Source organism: Gorilla gorilla, chromosome 7 (assembly GCF_029281585.2).
Source record: "Gorilla gorilla gorilla isolate KB3781 chromosome 7, NHGRI_mGorGor1-v2.1_pri, whole genome shotgun sequence".
Classification (NCBI taxonomy): Eukaryota; Metazoa; Chordata; class Mammalia; order Primates; family Hominidae; genus Gorilla; species Gorilla gorilla.
In genome coordinates, this window is record NC_073231.2 from 83,615,151 (window position 1) to 83,633,665 (window position 18,515).

The window sequence follows — 18,515 nt, forward strand, 5'->3', positions numbered from 1 at the left end:
GCCTCAGCCTCCCGAGTAGCTGGGACTACAGGCGCCCGCCACCACGCCTGGCTAATTTTTTGTATTTTTAGTGGAGACGGGGTTTCACCGTGTTAGCCAGGATGGTCTCGATCTCTTGACCTCGTGATCCACCCGCCTCGGCCTCCCAAAGTGCTGGGATTACAGGCGTGAGCCACTGCACCCGGCCACAAATCCTCAATATTAAAACCTGAGATTCTCAGTTTGAGAGCTCTGCCCAGCGTGGGGCAGAGGTGGTGTTGGTAGGGGTGATTCCTCACATTTTCCCAACTCTTTAGCCTTTAACCCACTTCAAATACCCCAAATTCTTTAACAGAGAGCTGACAACAACAACAACAACAACAACAACAACAACAAAACCATTGCAAGTGCATGTCATTTTAAAGTTTCTTTTCTTTTCTTTTTTTTTTTTTTTCTGAAACAGAGTCTCACTCTGTGGCCCAGACTGCAGTGCAATGGCACGATGTCGGCTCACTGCAACCTCCGCCTCTCGGGTTCAAGTGATTCTCCTGCCTCAGCCTCCAGAGTAGCTGGATTACAGGTGCCCGTCATCATGCATGGCTAATTTTTATATTTTTAGTAGAGGCGGGGTTTCACCATGTTGGCCAGGTTGGTCTCAAACTCCTGACTTCAGGTGATCCGCCTGCCTCGGCCTCCCAGAGTGCTGGGATTACAGGTGTAAGCTACCGCACCCAGCCCATTTTAAATTTCCTAGTAGCCACATTTAAAAAGTTTAAAAGTTGGGCCAGGTGCGGTGGCTCACGCCTATAATCCCAGCACTCTGGGAGGCTGAGGCAGGCAGATCACCTGTGGTCAGGAGTTTGAGACCAGCCTGGCAAACATGGCGAAACCCCGTCTCTACTAAAAATACAAAATTAGCCAGGCGTGGTGGTGCATGCCTGTAATCCCAGCTAATTGGAGGGCTGAGGCAGGAGAATCACTTGAACCTGGGAGGCGGAGGTTCCAGTGAGCCGAGATTGCGCCATTGCACTCCAGCCTGGGCAATAAGAGCAAAACTCTGTTGCCAAAAAAAAAAAAAAAAAAAAAAAGGTGGCTGGGTGCAGTGGCTTACATCTGTAATCCCAGCACTTTGAGAGGCTGAGGCAGGCAGATCACCTGAGGTCAGGAGTTGCAGACCAGCCTGGCCAACATGGTGAAACCCCATCTCTACTAAAAATACAAAAAAATTAGCCAGGCTTGGTGGCAGGCGCCTGTAATCCCAGCTACTTGGGAGGCTGAGGCAGGAGAATCTCTTGAACCCAAGAGGCGGAGGTTGCAGTGAGCCGAGAACGCGCTATTGCACTCCAGCCTGGGTGACAAGAGTGAAACTCCGTCTCAAAAAAAAAAACAACACACACACACAGTATAAAAGTTCTTCTTTTTTTTTTTTTTTTTGTTTTTGAGACAGAGTCTTGCTCTGTCGCCCAGTCTGCAGCGCAGTGGCGTGATCTCGGCTCACTGCAAGCTCCGCCTCCCGGCTTCACGCCATTCTCCTGCCTCAGCCTCTTGAGTAGCCGGGACTACAGGCAACCGCCACCACGCCCGGCTAATTTTTTTGTATTTTTTTTTAGTAGAGACGGGGTTTCACTGTGTTAGCCAGAATGGTCTTGATCTCCTGACCTCATGATCCACTCGCCTCGGCCTCCCAAAGTGCTGGGATTACAGGCGTGACACGGCCACCGCGCCTGGCCTAAAAGTTCATTTTGAGAACATATGTTATTTAGGCCTGGTGCAGTGGCTGATGCCTGCAATCGCAGTGCTTTGGAAAGCTGAGGCAGGAGAATTGCTTGAAGCCAGGAGTTCAAGACCAGTCTGGGCAACATAGCAAGACCCTGTCTCTATAAAACATTTTTTAAAAAGTAGCCAGACGTGGTGGCCTGCCTGTAGTCCTAGCTACTTGGGAGGACGAGGCAAGAGGATCACTTGAGCCTAGGAGTTTGAGGCTGCAGTGAGCTGTGATTGCACCACTGCACTCCAGCCTGAGCGAGACCCTGTTTCTTTTCTTTTTTTTTTTTTTGAGAGAGAGACTTGCTCTGTCGCCAGGCTGGAGTGCAGTGGCATGCTCTCAGCTCACTGCAACCTCCGCCTCCTGGGTTCAAGCGATTCTCCTACTGCCGCCTCCCAAGTAGCTGGGACTACAGGCATGCGCCACCACGCCCAGCTAATTTTTGTATTTTTAGTAGAAACGGGGTTTCACCATGTTGGCCAGGATGGTCTCGATCTCTTGATCTCATGATCCGCCCGTCTCATCTTCCTAAAGTGCTGGGATTACAGGCGTGAGCCACCTCACCCAGCCTAGCGAGACCCTGTTTCTAAAAATATATGTGTGTGTGTGTGTATATATATATATTTACATATATATATGATCTAACTCAATGTATCCAAAATGTTATTTCAATATGTAATCAATATAAAATTATTAATGAGATACTTTCGTTTTGATTTTGGTAGAAAGTCTTAGGACTCTGGAATGTCCTACTACTCTATTCTCTGCTAACACATCTAAATTCAGACCAGCTGCGGGCCAAGTGCACTGGTGTCCGTGTGCAGGGCGGCAGCAGAGCGACAGATCGGGGACCTGCCCCAGAGGAGGGCAAGGACAAGCCTCTGGCCCAGAATAGCTTATCTCTGGGACCGGCTCCCATCCCTCCCCAGGCTGCCCTGAGCCCAGACTTCATGCAGGCCCGGTCTCGGCCTCTCTCTCTCTCTTCCCTCCACCCACCCCTCTCTCTCTGAGGCAGCCTCTGTGTGTGCTGGGAGGCAAGGGCTGAGTTGAGTGGGGGGCAGCTGCAGCCCACGCTTCCGGTTTGGCTAGCCCAGCACCAACTCCAGCCCTGAAAGTCTTGAAATGAGATATTTTCTTGCTGCAGAGAACATGGTCCTGATGCCCCACCCTCTGACCCACTCGCAGATGCAGGCACCAGGCAAAGGCCTTTTCATCCTTCTCCTCCAAGGGGCCCCCTTCTTGCCAAATTTCTAGCTCTTGGAAAGACCTCAGGCAGATTGCTGTGTGATTCGAGTCCTCAGATACCCAGTGTTGGATCTTTTGGCCTTAACAACCTGGAGAGGTCTGAGGAAGTTTACTCTAGACCTAGATTATCCAGAGAGGGGCCTCCATTGACATTGAGCTTGCTGGTTCTATTCTCCAGAGGGTGCCTTGTGGTGGGTCTATCTGGGGAGAGGAGGGCAGGCAGTTTTAGACAGGTAGTGCAGGGATCTGGTCTTTTTTTTTTTTTTTTTTTTTTTTAAGAGAGACAAGTTTCACTCTATTGCCCAGGCTGGAGTGCAGTGGCATGATCACAAATCACTGCAGCCTCCACCTCTTGAACTCAAGCAATCCTCTCACCTTGGCCTCCCCAGGAGCTAGGACTACAGGCATGCACCACCATGACCAGCTAATTAAAAAAAAAATGTTTTTGTAGAGGCTAGATGCGGTGGCTTATGCCTATAATCCCAGCTTTTTGGGAGGCCAAGGTGGGTGGATCACTTGAGGCCAGGAGTTCAAGACCAGCCTAGCCAACATGGTGAAATCCCATCTCTACTAAAAACAAAAATTAGCCAGGTGTGGTGGCACGCACCTGTAATCCCAGCTACTCTGGAGGCTGAGGCAGGAGAATCGCTTGAACCTGGGAGGTGGAGGTTGCAGTAAGCCAAGATAGATCATGCCACTGTACTCCAGCCTGGGCAGCAGAGCAAGACTCTGTCTCAAAAAAAAAAAAATAAATAAATAAAAATAAAGAAAGAAAGAAAAAAGTTTTTCTAGAGGTGAGGATCTCACTATGTTACCCAGGCTAGTCTTGAACTTCTAAACTAAAGAAATCGACTCGCCTCAGCCTCCCAAAGTGTTGGGATTATAGGGATGAGCCACTGTGCCTGGCTGGGTCTGGCATTTTTATGGGCAGGTAGAAAGCTGGGCGTTACAGCACTGCTGATGGGGATGAACATGCACGCAGGCCCATGCACACACACACACACACACACACACACACACAGCTTCATCCAATGGGCAGAAAAATGTTCCCACCATTCTAGGCTGTCCCCTGGGAGGAAAGCAGGCAAAGTGGCCACAATTGGGCAGGGAAGGAGGGAGCCTTGGACCCACAGCTCCATCCAACACAGACATAGGGTCAGCCTCGGCCCTCTTCAACCCCCACAAGACAGACGCCTCCTCAACCTGCTCCGTCCTCTGACCCTAAAACCTCACGGGGGCCAGCCAGGTAGATTTCCTGCCCAACCACACACTAGCTCTGCCCCAGAGCCCTGGCTGGCCTGGCCAGGCATCTTCGGCTTCTTTCTTCCCTCCCTCCCACGCCCTTCTCCCACTCCTAATGTCAAGCTTTTCACAGGAAGGAGGGCCAGTCCCTGGAGTCTCCTGTTCTCTACTTCAGAGTTTGAAATCTGGCCAGAGAGAGGGGGCACACTGAGTCCATTCCAGAACTCTCTCCCGGCTGGGGTCCTATTTTGGGGGAGAGAAGCAAGCAGAGTTCCCACTAATGAGGCTGGAGGCCAAGGGAGCAAGCGGCTGGCGTCTACAGAGAGGCTCTGTGGGCTCTGGGCAGCCACAGGAACGTACCAGATACCACCTCAACATCAAAGATGACCCTGCAGGAGTCACGTGGGCACATAGCACATGCCTGAACTAAATGTTTCTCACATGTGCGGGAAGAGTCATGCATGTCAGCCCCCTGCCAACCACTCAGACCCAATGAGCTCCTCTCTGGACTTGGGATATCCATACTCCCTAGGGAGTCTGATCCTGGAGCCTCCATCGGTTCAGGCCATCACTAGGTTCCTAGAGGTTCCCAGAGTCTGGGAGGCCCTGTCTCCAACACCTGCCACTGGCAGCTTGGCCGTGTCTTAGGGAAACCATCATAGAACGGGTAGGGGGCGGTCTGCTTGCTGATGCCAAAAAGCCCTGGGGCTCGAACACCCACCGAAATCAGAGCTCTCAGCCTCCCCTGCAGCCGCTGTGCCTTTGAGCATTTCCAGGGCTCAAAGAGATGCCTAAAACCTAAAAAAGAAGCATTGCCTCTAAAATATAGATGCTGCAAAGACGGAAATTAACCAATGCTTAATGACATAATTACCCAATGTCATACTATGTCATTAGCAATAATTATTATGTTCGATGACGGATGTGGGTTCATTTTAGTATGGTTGATACGACAGTAAGACCTCCAAAAGTGAGGATGCTCGCCGTGCACAGGCCCTGTTTCAACACACAACCTCAGGCGAAAGGCTGGCCTGTGGCTTCCCGTCCCTCCGTGGCTGCCTTCACATGCATTTAGCCTGACTGCAAGGGACATAAATGTTGGTGAGGACATGTAAGGTGTTCTGCCCGCTCCTGCACTTCCCTGCCACCCTTCCCTGGGCTGGACGCCTGTCAGGTCAGCCCTGAACACCGACTGGCAATAGAAGGAGGCCTAGGGAGGGGCTTTAGGGGGTTGGGTCCTGAGACTGCCCCTGAACCCAGCCTGGAAGCTGGGCTGTCCAGGCAGGGCTGGAGGCCCAGGCCATGAAAGAAAACAGACCTGCAGTGAGTCCTGCTCCACCCTGCCTTCTCTCATAGGTCTAGTCTCGTTTCTCTAACCTACCCTCTCTACAAGGGCACCCCAACTTGGTGGTGAGCAGGGGGAACCAAGAAACTGGGGCTTGGATGGGAAGGGAATCTGTGGCTTTGGGACAGAATCTGGAGACAGAAGCCTAAGAAAATGGGCTACATGCTGGGCGCAGTGGCTCACATCTGTAATCTCAGCACTTTGGGAGGACGAGGTGGATGGATCACTTGAGGTCAGGAGTTCGAGACCAGCCTGGCCAACATGGTGAAACCCCGTCTCTATTAAAAATACAAAAATTAGCCGGAGAAGGTAGCATGCATCTGTAGTCCCAGCTACTAGGGAGGCTGAGGCAGGAGAATCGCTTGAACCCAGGAGGCAGAGGTTGCAGAGAGCCAAGATCGTGCCACTGCACTCCAGCCTGGGTGACAGAGTGAGACTTGATTCTGTCTCAAAAAAAAAAAAGAAAAAGAAAAAGAAAATGGGCTACGGGTATTCGTTGGGGGTAATCAGTATACCTTGATGGGGATTTGGGGGTCACAGCATCCTGGCTTGAGCACAGGGAACGTAGTCTGCTGTAATCATCCACAGTTAGGTATTCATTCATTCATCCATTGCTCAGAGCTACCTAACAGCCACTGTGCACTCAGCCTTGTGTAACAGGCTAGTCCTACAAACATAAATCATACATCGCATATCTGCAAACTTCCATTCCTAGGAGGTGGAGGGAGATGTGTCCAACAGGATGGAATGTTCATCTATGTGTGTGTCTGTGTCCCCCTGATTTGTGGAGGCTGGGAAATTACCCCCAACTGACCTTAAACATTTCCTCCATGCACAACCTAAAAGTCCCCTGGGGGGAGCCAAACTTTTGGGTGAAGAAAGCAGACCTCTTTGAGGGGTAGGTGGTGATGGAGGTCTCACTATGTTGCCCAGGTTGGTCTTCAACTCCTCTTGCCTCAGCCTCTGGACTAGCTAGTATGCCACCATGCCCAGTTAACAAAAAAAAGTTTTTGTTTGTTTGTTTGTTTGTTTTTGTTTGAGATGGAGTCTCACTCTGTCGCCCAGGCTGGAGTGCAGTGGTACGATCTCGGCTCACTGCAACCTCCACCTCCCGGGTCCAAGTAACTCGCCTGCCTCAGCCTCATGAGTAGCTGGGATTACAGGCGCGTGCCACTACACCCGGCTAATTTTTTGTATTTTTAGTAGAGACGGGGTTTCACTGTGTTAGCCAGGATGGTCTCGAACTCCTGACCTCGTGATCCACCCACCTCGGCCTCCCAAAGTGTTGGAATTACAGGCGTGAGCCACCGTGACTGGCCAAAAAAGAAAAAAAAAATTTTAGACACGGATCTCTATGTGCCCAGACTGGTTCTGAACCCCTGGCCTCAAGTGATCCCCCTGCCTCAGCCTGCAGAGTAGCTGAGATTACAGGGAAGGGCCAACACAAAGCAGACCTCTTTTAAAATACAAACAGACCCAAAAGGATCGAAGTTATCAATCTTTTCTACCTACGCAGATACTCATCTTTGACCTTTCCTCCATAGAAGCTATATTTGCTGCCCTGATCCTGTCCGGCGTTGTAAGCTGGTACCTGTCTCCAGGAGACTGTAAGGACAGAAGGGCAGAGCCTGGGTCTTTTGCCTCCTCCCATGGGGCGAAGATACACTTGTAGGCATTGGCTGAGTGACAGGCGCAGAGCTCCAGGATGGAGGGGCTGTTTGGTCAACAGAGAGTTCACTGCTGAGCCCTGGGTTTCCCCAAGCCAAACGGCAGTTTCTTTCTACCTCCAATTCCCTCTCTCTCCCCAACACCTAGGAGATAGCATCCATCCTTCTCTGAGTGAGCCTGGCTCCACGGTACAGCCTTTCTGGGATGCCACACCCATAGGGGTCACATTTTCTGAAGCTACCCGAGGTGGTGCCAGAGAGGAAGAGGAAACAGTTGGAAGGGCGTTTTAGAGACCATGGGTTGCACATTTCCTGGGTCAGACTGATTTCAAATACTCCATGCAGTGCTTCTGTACAGGGACCCCGTGAGTACGCTTGTACTTGTTAGGCCACTATAGGGTCGGGGGAACCCCTTTTCCCTGGCTCATGTATCCATGTGGAGGAAAACAGATTAGGGCATCTGCTCTGTCCCATCTCCAGGGATGGCTCCTCTGATTGGTCAGTGTGCAAAGAGGCCCCAGACCTTCCTGCCTGCAGAGCTGTTTAATGTGGGGGCTCTCCTTCAGAGGGGCTGGGAGTGGGACTCGGATGTCCCCTGGGTGGGCAGCTCTGACTAAACTCATTGCTGCTGAACCTCTAAGCTAGGTCTTCCAACAGTTTTTATCAACAATAAACCTGTATTTTGATCTCCTGTCTGCTAACCTATTCTGTATCTTGGCAACCCTCCTCAAGTGAAGTCAGGAAGTACTACTTTTGGGGTCAGGCCGCTTAAACTCCCAGTCCCACCTGCCTGCATTTTCATCAGAAAACACCCTTGCCATCAGCAGAGCGGGCAGGTGTGGCCTCCAGGGCCCCTGCTGCCTGGGGCAGTGTCACTGTTTGAGACTGAGGGTGGTGAAGCTTTCAAGAGGTCTGAGAAGCTTCAGAGTCTCCAGATCTCTCTGTCTTGCTTCCTCTCCCTTTCTCCTGGAGATGTGGCTGCCCACCTCCTGGAGATGTGGCTGCCCTTGGTGGCTTTGTCTCTAGGTTCCCACCTGCACAGACTAACAGCAGAGGGGATGGGAGGCAGGAGCCCTGGGGTCTAGTTAGAGCTGCCTGGCTAAGAGCTGTGTGTGTGTGTGTGTGTGTGTGTGTGTGTGTCTCACTGTGGGCAGGCTGGCCCCTCCCTGGGGGTAGACTGGAGACCCCACACCTTATCTTTGATGGTCTTTCCCATCCTGGATGCTGAGTCTCCTGAAGCCTGAAGTCATAGTTTCTGCCTTGATACACAATTCCCAGCAAGGCTAGGAGCCCTGGCAGGGGAAGGGAGGAGGAGGGGGAGGAACAGAGGCGGTAGAGGGGGCCCTGAGACCTTCTCTTCCCTTCCCAGCTGGGAGATGTCTGGCCCCTTGGTTGAGGCTGTAACTCCCTCCCCAGGACTCACTCTCCCACCCTGTCCACTGCCTGCTCCTCTGTGACAGATGGGGCTCCCGTGCCTCACCTGGCCCCATCCATCCTGCACACATCCCTGGCTCCCAGGAAAGGGCTGTGAGAGCTGAGAGTGTCCTGGGAGGCTGCTGGAGTGACCTACACTCCACGGCTTCTCTGCCCCCTCCCCCCATAACCCAGTCCTGAAAGCAAAGGAATGTTCTGGAGTTTGGGAAGGATGGGGGCCCCCGGAGGAGGGAGGAAGGGGAGGAGGCAGCTTCGTCCTGTCAGTGTCTGAGCTGTAAATAGAACAGAGCGGCTGGGCTGGGGGAATGAAAATAAACAGCCCCTCTGAGCAGCCCTTCCTAGCGGTTAGCGGATCTTCCTTCTGGTCCCCCAGTCCTGGGCCATTTCCCTCCTCTCCCCGCCCCTGCTCTCTGGCTGCTCCCAGGGAGGCTGGGGCAGCCTCTACCTCTGGGGTGATGGGGAAGATAGCAGTGTCTGGGTCCAGGCTGTCTGGGAACTCTCCTCCCCTCTTTGGACTTTGCTGAGGGGAGCAGCCGGTGCCTCCATGGAGTGGAAGGACAGCGATCAACTCAGAGGTGGCTGGAACTTATTCTCCATCAGGAAAGGGTTCTTCTCCCAATGACTCCCATGTGGGATAAACTTAGAAACACTCTCTTTCTTTAAAAACATGACCCCGCATTGAAGGGTCAATTTATGGTTAGGTTCAAATTACATTGGTTTGCCTGTGCCTTTGGGGGAAATTCTCACACTCCCCCCAGGATGAGGGGTTGCCACTCCCCCTCCCTAATCACAGAGGGGAGAGCCGTGGTAGCCAGCAGGCAGGGACTTCGGTGGCTTCAGGAGTGGTTGGGTTCATGCACATGCAGGAGTAACTCCGGCCAAATAACACATTCGGGGTCTTGGACCCACTGGGGGCGGAGTCACAAGTGCCCCCTTAGGAGCCAGCACGATGGCCTCTGCAGTGTTTTTCATTCAACCAGTGAGCCCCAGAGAGCTCTGAGCTCTGCCCAGGGCTCTCCCTAGGATGGGACCCTGACTCTAATATCCTGCAGCAGAGGGAGCCCTCAGGGGAGGAGGGGCTTCCAGGCCCCAGAGGATGGATGGGTGGAATCCCTGTATCCTGAGCTAGCGACCTCCAGCTTCTCCAGTGGGTGGTGGGGAAGAGTCCAGGAGAGACTGAGGTTTCTGCTGGGCCCCTCCCTTTGAACAGGCGAGGTCCTGGAGCCCAGGTGGGGGTGCCGCAGCTGAGACCTGCACCCCTGGGTCGGCAGGGGAGTGGGTGCTGGAGTCTCTGGGCTTGCTCTGGCCTTCTCTGTCTCTGGCCTCTTCCCTCTCTTCTTTCCTTCTTTTTCTTTGCTCTTTCCCCCTCCCCCTCTTCTCTCACAAAAGCTCTCTGTACACAGCCACTTCCTCTGGCTGCTGTCTCTGCGCCCAGACCTTATGAGAACCATATGGGGGAAAGCTGGTGGAAGAGAAGGGGGTGGGGGCGCCGGCCTGGGCCCGCCCCTCCACCAGCATCCTTGTCCTGCCCTCGGGCCATGTGCACGACGCTTGGCACACTTTGCCCAAATTCCCCTAACTGGATCCTGGTGGCTGTAACGAGGGGCCCTGAAGTGAGTCCCAGCCAGCAGCTGGAGGTCCAGAGGGAGACCTATGCTCAAGAACCACTTCCCTGAGGCCCATCTTCCTCAAGTTCCCCCACAAAGACCACTGAACTCCCAGCAGAAGAACCCAGCCCGTGCTAGGCACACCTGCGGCAGACAGCCTCTTCTCCCCTAGGTGGGCAGCCTGCGTGGTGGGCACCCCCGCTTCCCTGAATGGGAGGCCGAGCAGGTTGAGGGTTTGCCTGTTCTGGGGAAATTCAAAGTGACCTCTCCTTGCCCAGCCTGGAATGTTCCCAGGTCAAAAGAGCTCAGATCCTGCTGGGAAGGAACCGGGTTTTTTAAAGTGTCTTTTGTGTCTAATGGGTCCCAAGTTCAGCCAGGTGAGCAGCGAGGCCCTCACCTGGCAGGAATGCAATGCCCATCCCGGCGCCAGCCCCAGCCGGCTGTGTGACTGTCAGCAAGGCACCCTTCTTCTCCTGGCCTCAGTTTGCTCAGCTGTAAGATGTGGGACTGGGCTTCCTTATCGCTAAGATCCTTTGGAGCCCAGGCCGTCTGGGAATTTATGACATTGTCTGGTATCCTCGGAGTGCCTGCTCAGATGTCCTAGGAGGTCTTTATAGATTTCCTCTGGAGTTATCTACAAACAGTCCTTTCCTGGAATTCCTTATCCTCAGCCCCCTTCCCCCTCACTCACTCCCAGAGCTGAGAACCTCAGCCCTCAGCTGCTGCCGAGTAATAGTGGGGCTCACAGTGGTCTGCACCTTCCTCCCACACCCAGGTTCTCCCTGTCATAAGCCACCCACCGTGGGACCTTTTCCCTGGGGGAGGCCCACAAAGGCTCCTGCTCTCTCTGTTCAGAAGCACGGGTGCCCACAGCTGCCTTGCAGACTGGGCTGGGAGCCTGGGGGGTGGGGTGGGACAGAGGGATCAGGAAGGAAGCCAAGAGCTCAGCTTTCCTGGAAAACTGCGAATGAAAATCCACTAGAGAAAAAAATGCAAAGGATGGGGGAGACGGGATGCAAAAACAGAAGGCAGAGTTGAGATAATGGGTGGAGGTGGCGGGAGGGCTTTCCATGCGGTAAATGGGACTGTGAACGGGGTCGCCTCTGACTGCAGGAAGGTTTCTCAGAGTGCAGGAGGAGGCTCTCCGCAGACAGGGACCCCACCTTCATGCCTGAACAGCTCCCAGCACTCAGACTCCCCAAGGATCAATCCTGAGTGCCCCGGGGCCCCATCTTGGAGGAAAAAAAGGGTCTTCCATGGGAATGTGGGGGAGATGGGGAGGGAGGATAAAGCCAAAATGCAAAAATGAATGGCTCCAGTTTTATTTGCACCAGGTGACAAGCTAAAAGGTGAAAAGGAAAATGTTCATGGCAGGAAAAAAAAAATAAATAAAGTACGAAGGAGGAGTTTGGAAATGAGTCTGGCCATTTGCGTGGGGCGGCTCTCAGCTCTTGTCCTCTGGCTTTGCTGCTGGGCAAAAGAAGCGGCAGCCCCCTCCTTCCCAGATGCATGGGCTCAGAGAGCGATACCTCAAAGACCAGGCACTTTGACACACTGAGAGACCTTAGGGGCCTCAAAACTTGGAGCTCAGAACCAAGATCCTCCTAACTTATGTTGTCCCCTGTTCCCCCAGTGCAGGGATGGGGCACTCTCCCTGGAATTCCCTTACCTGATGGAGAAAACTTCTCCTCGAAATAAAGGCAATGGTCTTAATACCTCCTCCCTAGAGATCTCAGCAAATAACCAAGATAAAGCGGGAGAAGAGTCTGGGAGTTGTCATCGCACCCAGACTTCTCATCTACTCGGAGAGCTCTGAGAGATCACCTGAGAGGTGTGATCCGCATAAATCCGCATAATAAAACCACCTTTGCTTCTGTGCAGCTCACCTTCTCCGGAGTCCCATCACCTGCCAGCCACCTCCCACCTCCCGGTCCATACATCTCTCCTCTGTGGAGAGAGCATTTCAGCCATATTGACTCCTGTGCACACATGTGTGCGTAACAGTAATACGTGAGTTATGCTTTTCTCTTGTTAACCTGGGGTTTTTGTTGTTGTTAGAGGGCTGTTGGCTGTAACCCTTCCTGATGGGGAGGAGACAGATCATCCCCTTTCAGCCCCTACACAGACTTTCTCCTGCTCCCTCCCTCAAGATGCATCCTGGGGTGGGTGTGGGGGTGCTGGAGGGACTGAGCCTCAGAGGAAGGAACCTTTGCCCAGCTTCTGCTGAAGGAGAGCCTGGGTTCTTTTTCTTTCCGAAGCCAGCTGGTGGGGATTGGGGGGTGCCATGAGGATGAGGATTATGCGAAGTCTGGTGGGAGAGCTAAGCAGTAAGTCTGTGGCTGGGGATTCCATTACCCTCCAGGCTGAAGGACCCGTGGGCTCTCCAGGGTGTCCCTGGCCTGCCCTGTTTGTGTCCCTGTGGGGAAGTCCAGAGCCAGGCTCTGGGGCTGCTCCTTAAAGGGTATCCTATCCTAAGCCTGATGGCTCAGTGGCCTGGGAGGATTTGGGATTGGAGGGTGAGCTAGGGATCACCTTTGCTGCCACCCGGTTCTAATGTATTCTTACCAAGAGCTGGCCCAGCTCTCTCCGTGGAGTGGCATGGATAGGAATTAACCATGGCCTGATCATTCTAAGATGTACTGCAAAACTGCCTTTCTATCTACCGCCTCCCCCACTTCCTTCTGCCTTTGATATGTTAGGATTCCCTAACCCTGACACAGAGACACGCAGAGAACACACATCCCACATATGTGCATGAGCAGACACAAGAGTGTGCACACATGCACGCACAGCTCTCAGCTCTGAATTCTTTTTTTTTTTTTTTATACGGAGTCTCGCTCTGTCGCCCAGGCTGGAGTGCAATGGCGTGATCTCGGCTCACTGCAACCTCCGCCTCCCGGGTTCAAGCGATTCTCCTGCCTCAGCCTCCTGAGTAGCTGGGATTACAGGCACGCGCTACCATGCCCGGCTAATTTTTGTATTTTTAGTAGAGACGGGGTCTCACTATGTTGGTCAGGCTGGTCTCGAACTCCTGACCTCGTGATCCACCCGCCTCTGCCTCTCAAAGTGCTGGGATTACAGGCGTGAGCCACCGCACCCGGCCTCAGCTCTGAATTCTTATGCAGCTGGGACTCACGCAGACGCTACCGACTGTTCCGCAGAGCAAGCATTTTTCTCCTCCAGAACTAAGTGAGCTGGGGAATGCCCAGGCCTGCCTGGACCCTCAAACCCCAGCGGACAGTCAGAGAGAGCTGCCCTGAACAGCCACAGGTGCCTTCCCTGGCCACAGCCTTACCCTGAGCAGCAGGGAGGCGGCAGCGAGCAGACACACCGCCTCCACCCCTAAGGCACACACATGCACACACACACCCGGGCCGGGGAAAATGCAGGCCGGGAGGCCAGCGTCAGAGGCTGACCAGTTGTGTCCTGTCAGGAAGCGGGCAGCCTCTGAACTCACCCAACCAGAGGCGTTACTGTATTGTTCTGGACACAATCGAAAAGACTGGGCCAGCCCCGACTCCGGGCAAGGGGCAGTGGAGAAACGGTTGCCACTGGGGTCAGGAGGACAGGGAAAGGGAAGCGGCTCTTAGGCTGGATTTGGGACAGGAAAGGAAGCGGCGGCCGCGGGGGCCCGACCCTCAAATCCACGGCGTGCGTGGAGCTGCGAGCACGTGGTCGGCGCAGGAAATCTCTGCGGTGGGGAGGGGTCGCCAATGCTCGCGCGGCTGCTGGGACTTGCGACCCCCTTGTAGGAGGCTTGGGGTCGGGCTGCGGCGCTGCAGCGCTCGCTGCCAGCAAAGCAAAGGCGTACTGAGGCCCTGACTAAGAGGGAAGTCGCGGAAGGAGGCCCGGGTGGGCTGCAGTGAGGGAACCCCGCTTCCCCAGCCGCGTTTCTTTCTTCGCAATCTTTGCGCGAAGTCAATGGAGAAACAGCCAAAGCTCGAGTTACTTCCAGGGGAGGCAAAGGAGAGGCAAGGACGCGGTACCCAGCACAGAGCTCACTGCACAAACGGCGCCGTGGGAGAGGGGCCTCTAGAGGGATGGGGACGCCAGGGTCTCCTGCAGCCCAGGAGCGCCGGTATTCCAAGGGCCGACTTTTCCGAGCCCAGCCTCCCCTTGCCCTAAGGAGACCGGCTGGAAGCGGCGCTGGCAGGCCAGGGGGCATGGATGGGATGACCCCAATTGAAGGGACAAGGCCAGCCAGGTAAATCCGGAGACTCCTCCAGCCCAGTCCGGGACGCGTCCGTAGTGGTTAGGGCCACAGCCCCCTCCTGGGCCACGAGCGTCGATCTTTCCTGAGCATTCCCCGCTCTCACCCTTCTCAGGTCCCCAAAGTCCGCAACCCTAGTCCAGGCTGGAAATCCGGGGCGTGGGTGCCCTGCAGGCGTGCTCTCCACTTCACCTGTGCAGGTGAGTGGGCGCCTGCGGTGCCTTTCTCTGGGGTGCGCCTGTCCCCCGCAGCCCCTTCCCGCCTCCACGCTCCTGGAGCCCCAGTCTCTCCCCTGCTCCTCCAATCTTTCCCTCTGGGCGCCTGAACCCAGGCCTGTCCAGAAATCTCTGAAGTGGGGGGATAGCCCCCTTCTCCCTGCTCCCACCCCTCCCGTCTCGCCTCCCTTCGTCCCCAGTCCCGGCTCGGACGGAACTGGCCTGGTAGGGTACTCACAGGGTAACGGTGCCGTTAGGCAGAAGGCCGGGCTCGGGAGGCTCCGGGAGGTCCCCGCCGCTGCACACCACCCTCCGCCGAGCCGGACCAGGGACGCCGCCGCTCAGCCCCTTGGGCCGCTCCCCCGAGCACTTGCAGCTGCGGATGGGTAGCGGGCAGCCGGGCGCGCCCCGAGCCTCGGGCGCCAGGAGCAGCAGGAGCCACGGCAGCAGCGGCAGCAGCGGCACCAGCAGGCGCGCGGGCGCCCCCCGCATCCTGCGTCCCCCGGCGCCCATCAACCCATCGCCCCGCGGGGACCCACAGCGCTGGGGCCGGGCTGCGCGCCGGCCGGAGGGACCCAGGCGTGCGGGAGGAGTGCTCAGCGGGGGCCCGGGGCGCCCGAGGGCGTGGAGGGGGGCCCTGGGCGGAGGCGAGCCCCGGGGTCCCCGCCGCCGCGCCCCGGGGGCATGTCCGGCGAGCGCCCCGGCGGGGAGGACGTCGGCGCGGCTGTCAGCGCAGCGCGGGCAGCTCCCAGCTGCGCGGCCGGAGTCTCAGCGCCCGGCCCTCGGGACACTGGAGGCCCGGCCCCTCCGCGTCGCCTGCTCGCTGGGCGCTGGGCTGGGACCTAGCGGATCGCGCCGGGCTCCTGCTGCCGCCGCCGCCGCCGCTCCGTGCCATGGATGGAGGCAGCTCCGCGCCGCGCCGCTCCCGCCGCCGGTCCCCGCCCGCCTGGGCCTTCCGCGGGGCCCTAGCGCCGACCGATACGCGGCCAGGCCGAGGCCCTCTGCCGAGTGGGGGCGGGCCAGCTGGCTCGAGGACCCTGCGTCCCCGCGCCCGCCCTGCACCAACACTCCTCTCCCGCTTGTCCCCGCGCCCCGGGCCAGGACCCTTCCTTTCCGCAACCCATCTCAGACCTCTGAGCCGACCACCACCACCTTCCACAAAATTTCCCTCGCCCGTGCTGGGGCGGCTTGCGTCTCCAGGCTGCTGCGGCCCTCCTGGACCCGCGGGCTTGGACAGAGACGTCTGGGGCGCCCTGTTTTGGGTTGAACTTGGTGGAAGACTCCGAGGTTTCCTTTAGCCCCTGACACGATGATCAGTCTGGAAGTCGGCTCTCACTCTCCTTCCAGCTCCGGTGGAGGCAGCCGCAGGAGGATGGCAGCCGAGACAAGGAGGCAGCAGACCCTCCTCCGCTGCAGTGACCTCGCTCAGCGGGGGGTGCATGTCATTCGGCCAAGGAGAGGTCAAAGGCCAAGGCAGACAAGGCTAGAGGCTAGACTGGGCCTCCTACATTTTCCACAACGCTGTGTGTGTGTGTGTGTGTGTGTGTTTCGGGGACAGTGAGTGGGACAAGGGAAAAGTAGATGAGAAGGAGCAGGGCTTTGCAGCAGGGTGTGGAAAGAGCACTGCGCAGTGAGTCTGGAGACCCCTATTCCAGACTCGGCTCTGCCTCTTATTACTGTCTGACCTTGGACACAGCCCCTAGCTTGCTGGGGTAGCAGATCTCTGGGGTTGAAATGGGGCTCTGCCTGCTCCCCAGTTTATAGAGTGGCATTAGATGCCCAGTAAATCGTGGCATTAGAATAAGAGAGTGTGGTGGGGGGGAGGGGCACATGGTTTCCAAAGGCAGAGGACTGGTGGTGGCAGGGGTGACCTTGACAACTAGTGGTGGGTATAAAGCTGCCTGCAGGCCGGGCGCGGTGGCTGACACCTGTAATCCCAGCATTTTTTGAGGCCGAGGCGGGCGGATCACTTGAGGTGAGGAGTTTGAGATCCACCTGGCCAACATGATGAAACCCTGTCTGTACTAAATATACAAAAATTATCCGGGCGTGGTGGTGGGCGCCTGTAATCCCAGCTACGTGGGAGGCTGAGGCACGAGAATTGCTTGAACCCAGGAGGCGGAGGTTGCAGTGAGCTGAGAGCGTGCCACTGCACTGCAGCCTGGTGACAAAGTGAGACTCCGTCTCAATAAATAAATAAATTAATTAAAAAAAAAAACAAAAACGGCCTGCAGTACACCGGAACCAGGGCTGGGGACAGGCAGTAAGAAGTGCAGCCCAGGGGTCTGCTTCCTCTGTTTCCTCACAGAAGCTCACCTTTCTGTTGCTTAATAGAGCTGCCGGGATGGGGCAGGACTCCCGTTCCCCCTCCTTCACTCTACCACCCAAGCGGTCCCCAAGGTGAATGCCACATTCTTTAGTGAGCTTAGCCCTGCTGGTGTGCGGTGGTGCCTTTTCTAGGGCCCCTGTGCCTGTCAGCCAAGTCTACCCTGACTATGCAGGGAATGGCTTTTCTCTCTTGCCCGTTGGCGTTGGCGGCAGGCAGGGGCCTAGATGTTGGCTTCTTCACTTTCCCTCCCTGGCTCCACAGATCTCCCCCAGTTGCAGGCTCTCTGGTTCCTTGAACTTCCAAAGATAAATAAATAGTGATTGCAAATGGAGGAAGGGAGAAGGGGAATGGACTCCCCCAGCAGGAGCCCTCACAGGCGGTGGCCCAGGCTGCATTCCTCAGGAAAGAGCTGACAGCAGAGCCACAGCCCATAGGCAGGGCTGTGCAGCCCTCCTGCTCACAGGCAAGGAAGACTCTGAGATCTCTGGCCTGGGTCATATAGCTTTTCTGTGATTTCCTTTGGCTAAATGAAGACACTCAGAGTCTAAAGAAGAATTCTACTGGAACACCCACTCCTGGAGGCTGAACAGAGGCCAAAGGCCATTTAATGAGGCGAGGCTTCCCCACCACTAGGAATGAAATGTCTGATGGAGACATCTGCAAAACACTGGACTGTCCTGAGGGTCACCACATTTGACTTCTTACCCACCCAGGGAGGTGATGAAGTGGAGGTTACTTTCTTATTTTGCAAGTATGGATGAAGCAACTGAGTCACTGAGACTAGAGTCCAAGGGTAGGAACTTACTTTCTGATTCCTTTTTTTGTGTATGTGTGAGACAAGGTCTTTCTCTGTCACCCAGGCTGGAGTGCAGTGGCAGGAACACTGCAGCCTCGATCTCCTGGGTTCAATCCTCCCACCTCCGCCTCCCAAGTAGCTGGAACTACAGGTTTGTTATTGCATGCAACTAATTTTTTTAAATGTTTTGTAGAGATGGGGATCTCTCCATGTTGCCCAGGCTGGTTTCAAACTCCTGGACTCCAGCAATCTGCCTGGCTTGGCCTCCCAAAGTGCTGGGATTACAGGTGTGAGCCACCATGCCTGGCCATGAGCATGTTTGTCTGTTTGTTTGTTTGTTTGTTTGTGATGGAGTCTAGCTCTGTCACCCATGCTGGAGTGCAGTGGCACAATCTCAGCTCACTGCAACCTCTACCTACTGGGTTCAAGTGATTCTCCTGTCACAGCCTCCCAAGTAGCTGGGATTACAGGCACCTGCCACCATGCTTGGCTAATTTTTGTATTTTTAGTAGAGACAGGGTTTCACCATGTTGGCCAGGCTGGTCTCAAACTCCTGACCTCAGGTGATCCACTCGCCTTGGCCTCCCAAAGTTCTGGGATTATAGGAGTGAGCCACCACGACCTGCCATGAGCATGTTTTAATCCTTTTTTCTTCTTATTTCTAGTATACCGTGCCCGGCC

At 55.4% G+C, this 18,515-nt stretch overlaps 1 protein-coding gene across 2 annotated transcripts in view; it reads right to left on the bottom strand.

The window, feature by feature from the left end:
* The window catches only part of ADGRA2 (adhesion G protein-coupled receptor A2), a 47,119-nt gene extending 31,497 nt beyond the window's left edge, over positions 1-15,622 (bottom strand). Inside the window, exon 1 of one of the 2 annotated variants that reach the window (XM_055349004.2) lies at positions 14,948-15,622. In XM_055349004.2, the coding sequence (XP_055204979.2) occupies positions 14,948-15,222 (275 nt within the window). In that variant the 5' untranslated portion in view covers positions 15,223-15,622. The remainder of the gene's footprint in view (positions 1-14,947) is intronic. The other variant, XM_019031967.4, reaches the window with a different exon arrangement.
* Positions 15,623-18,515: the final 2,893 nt, after the last annotated feature.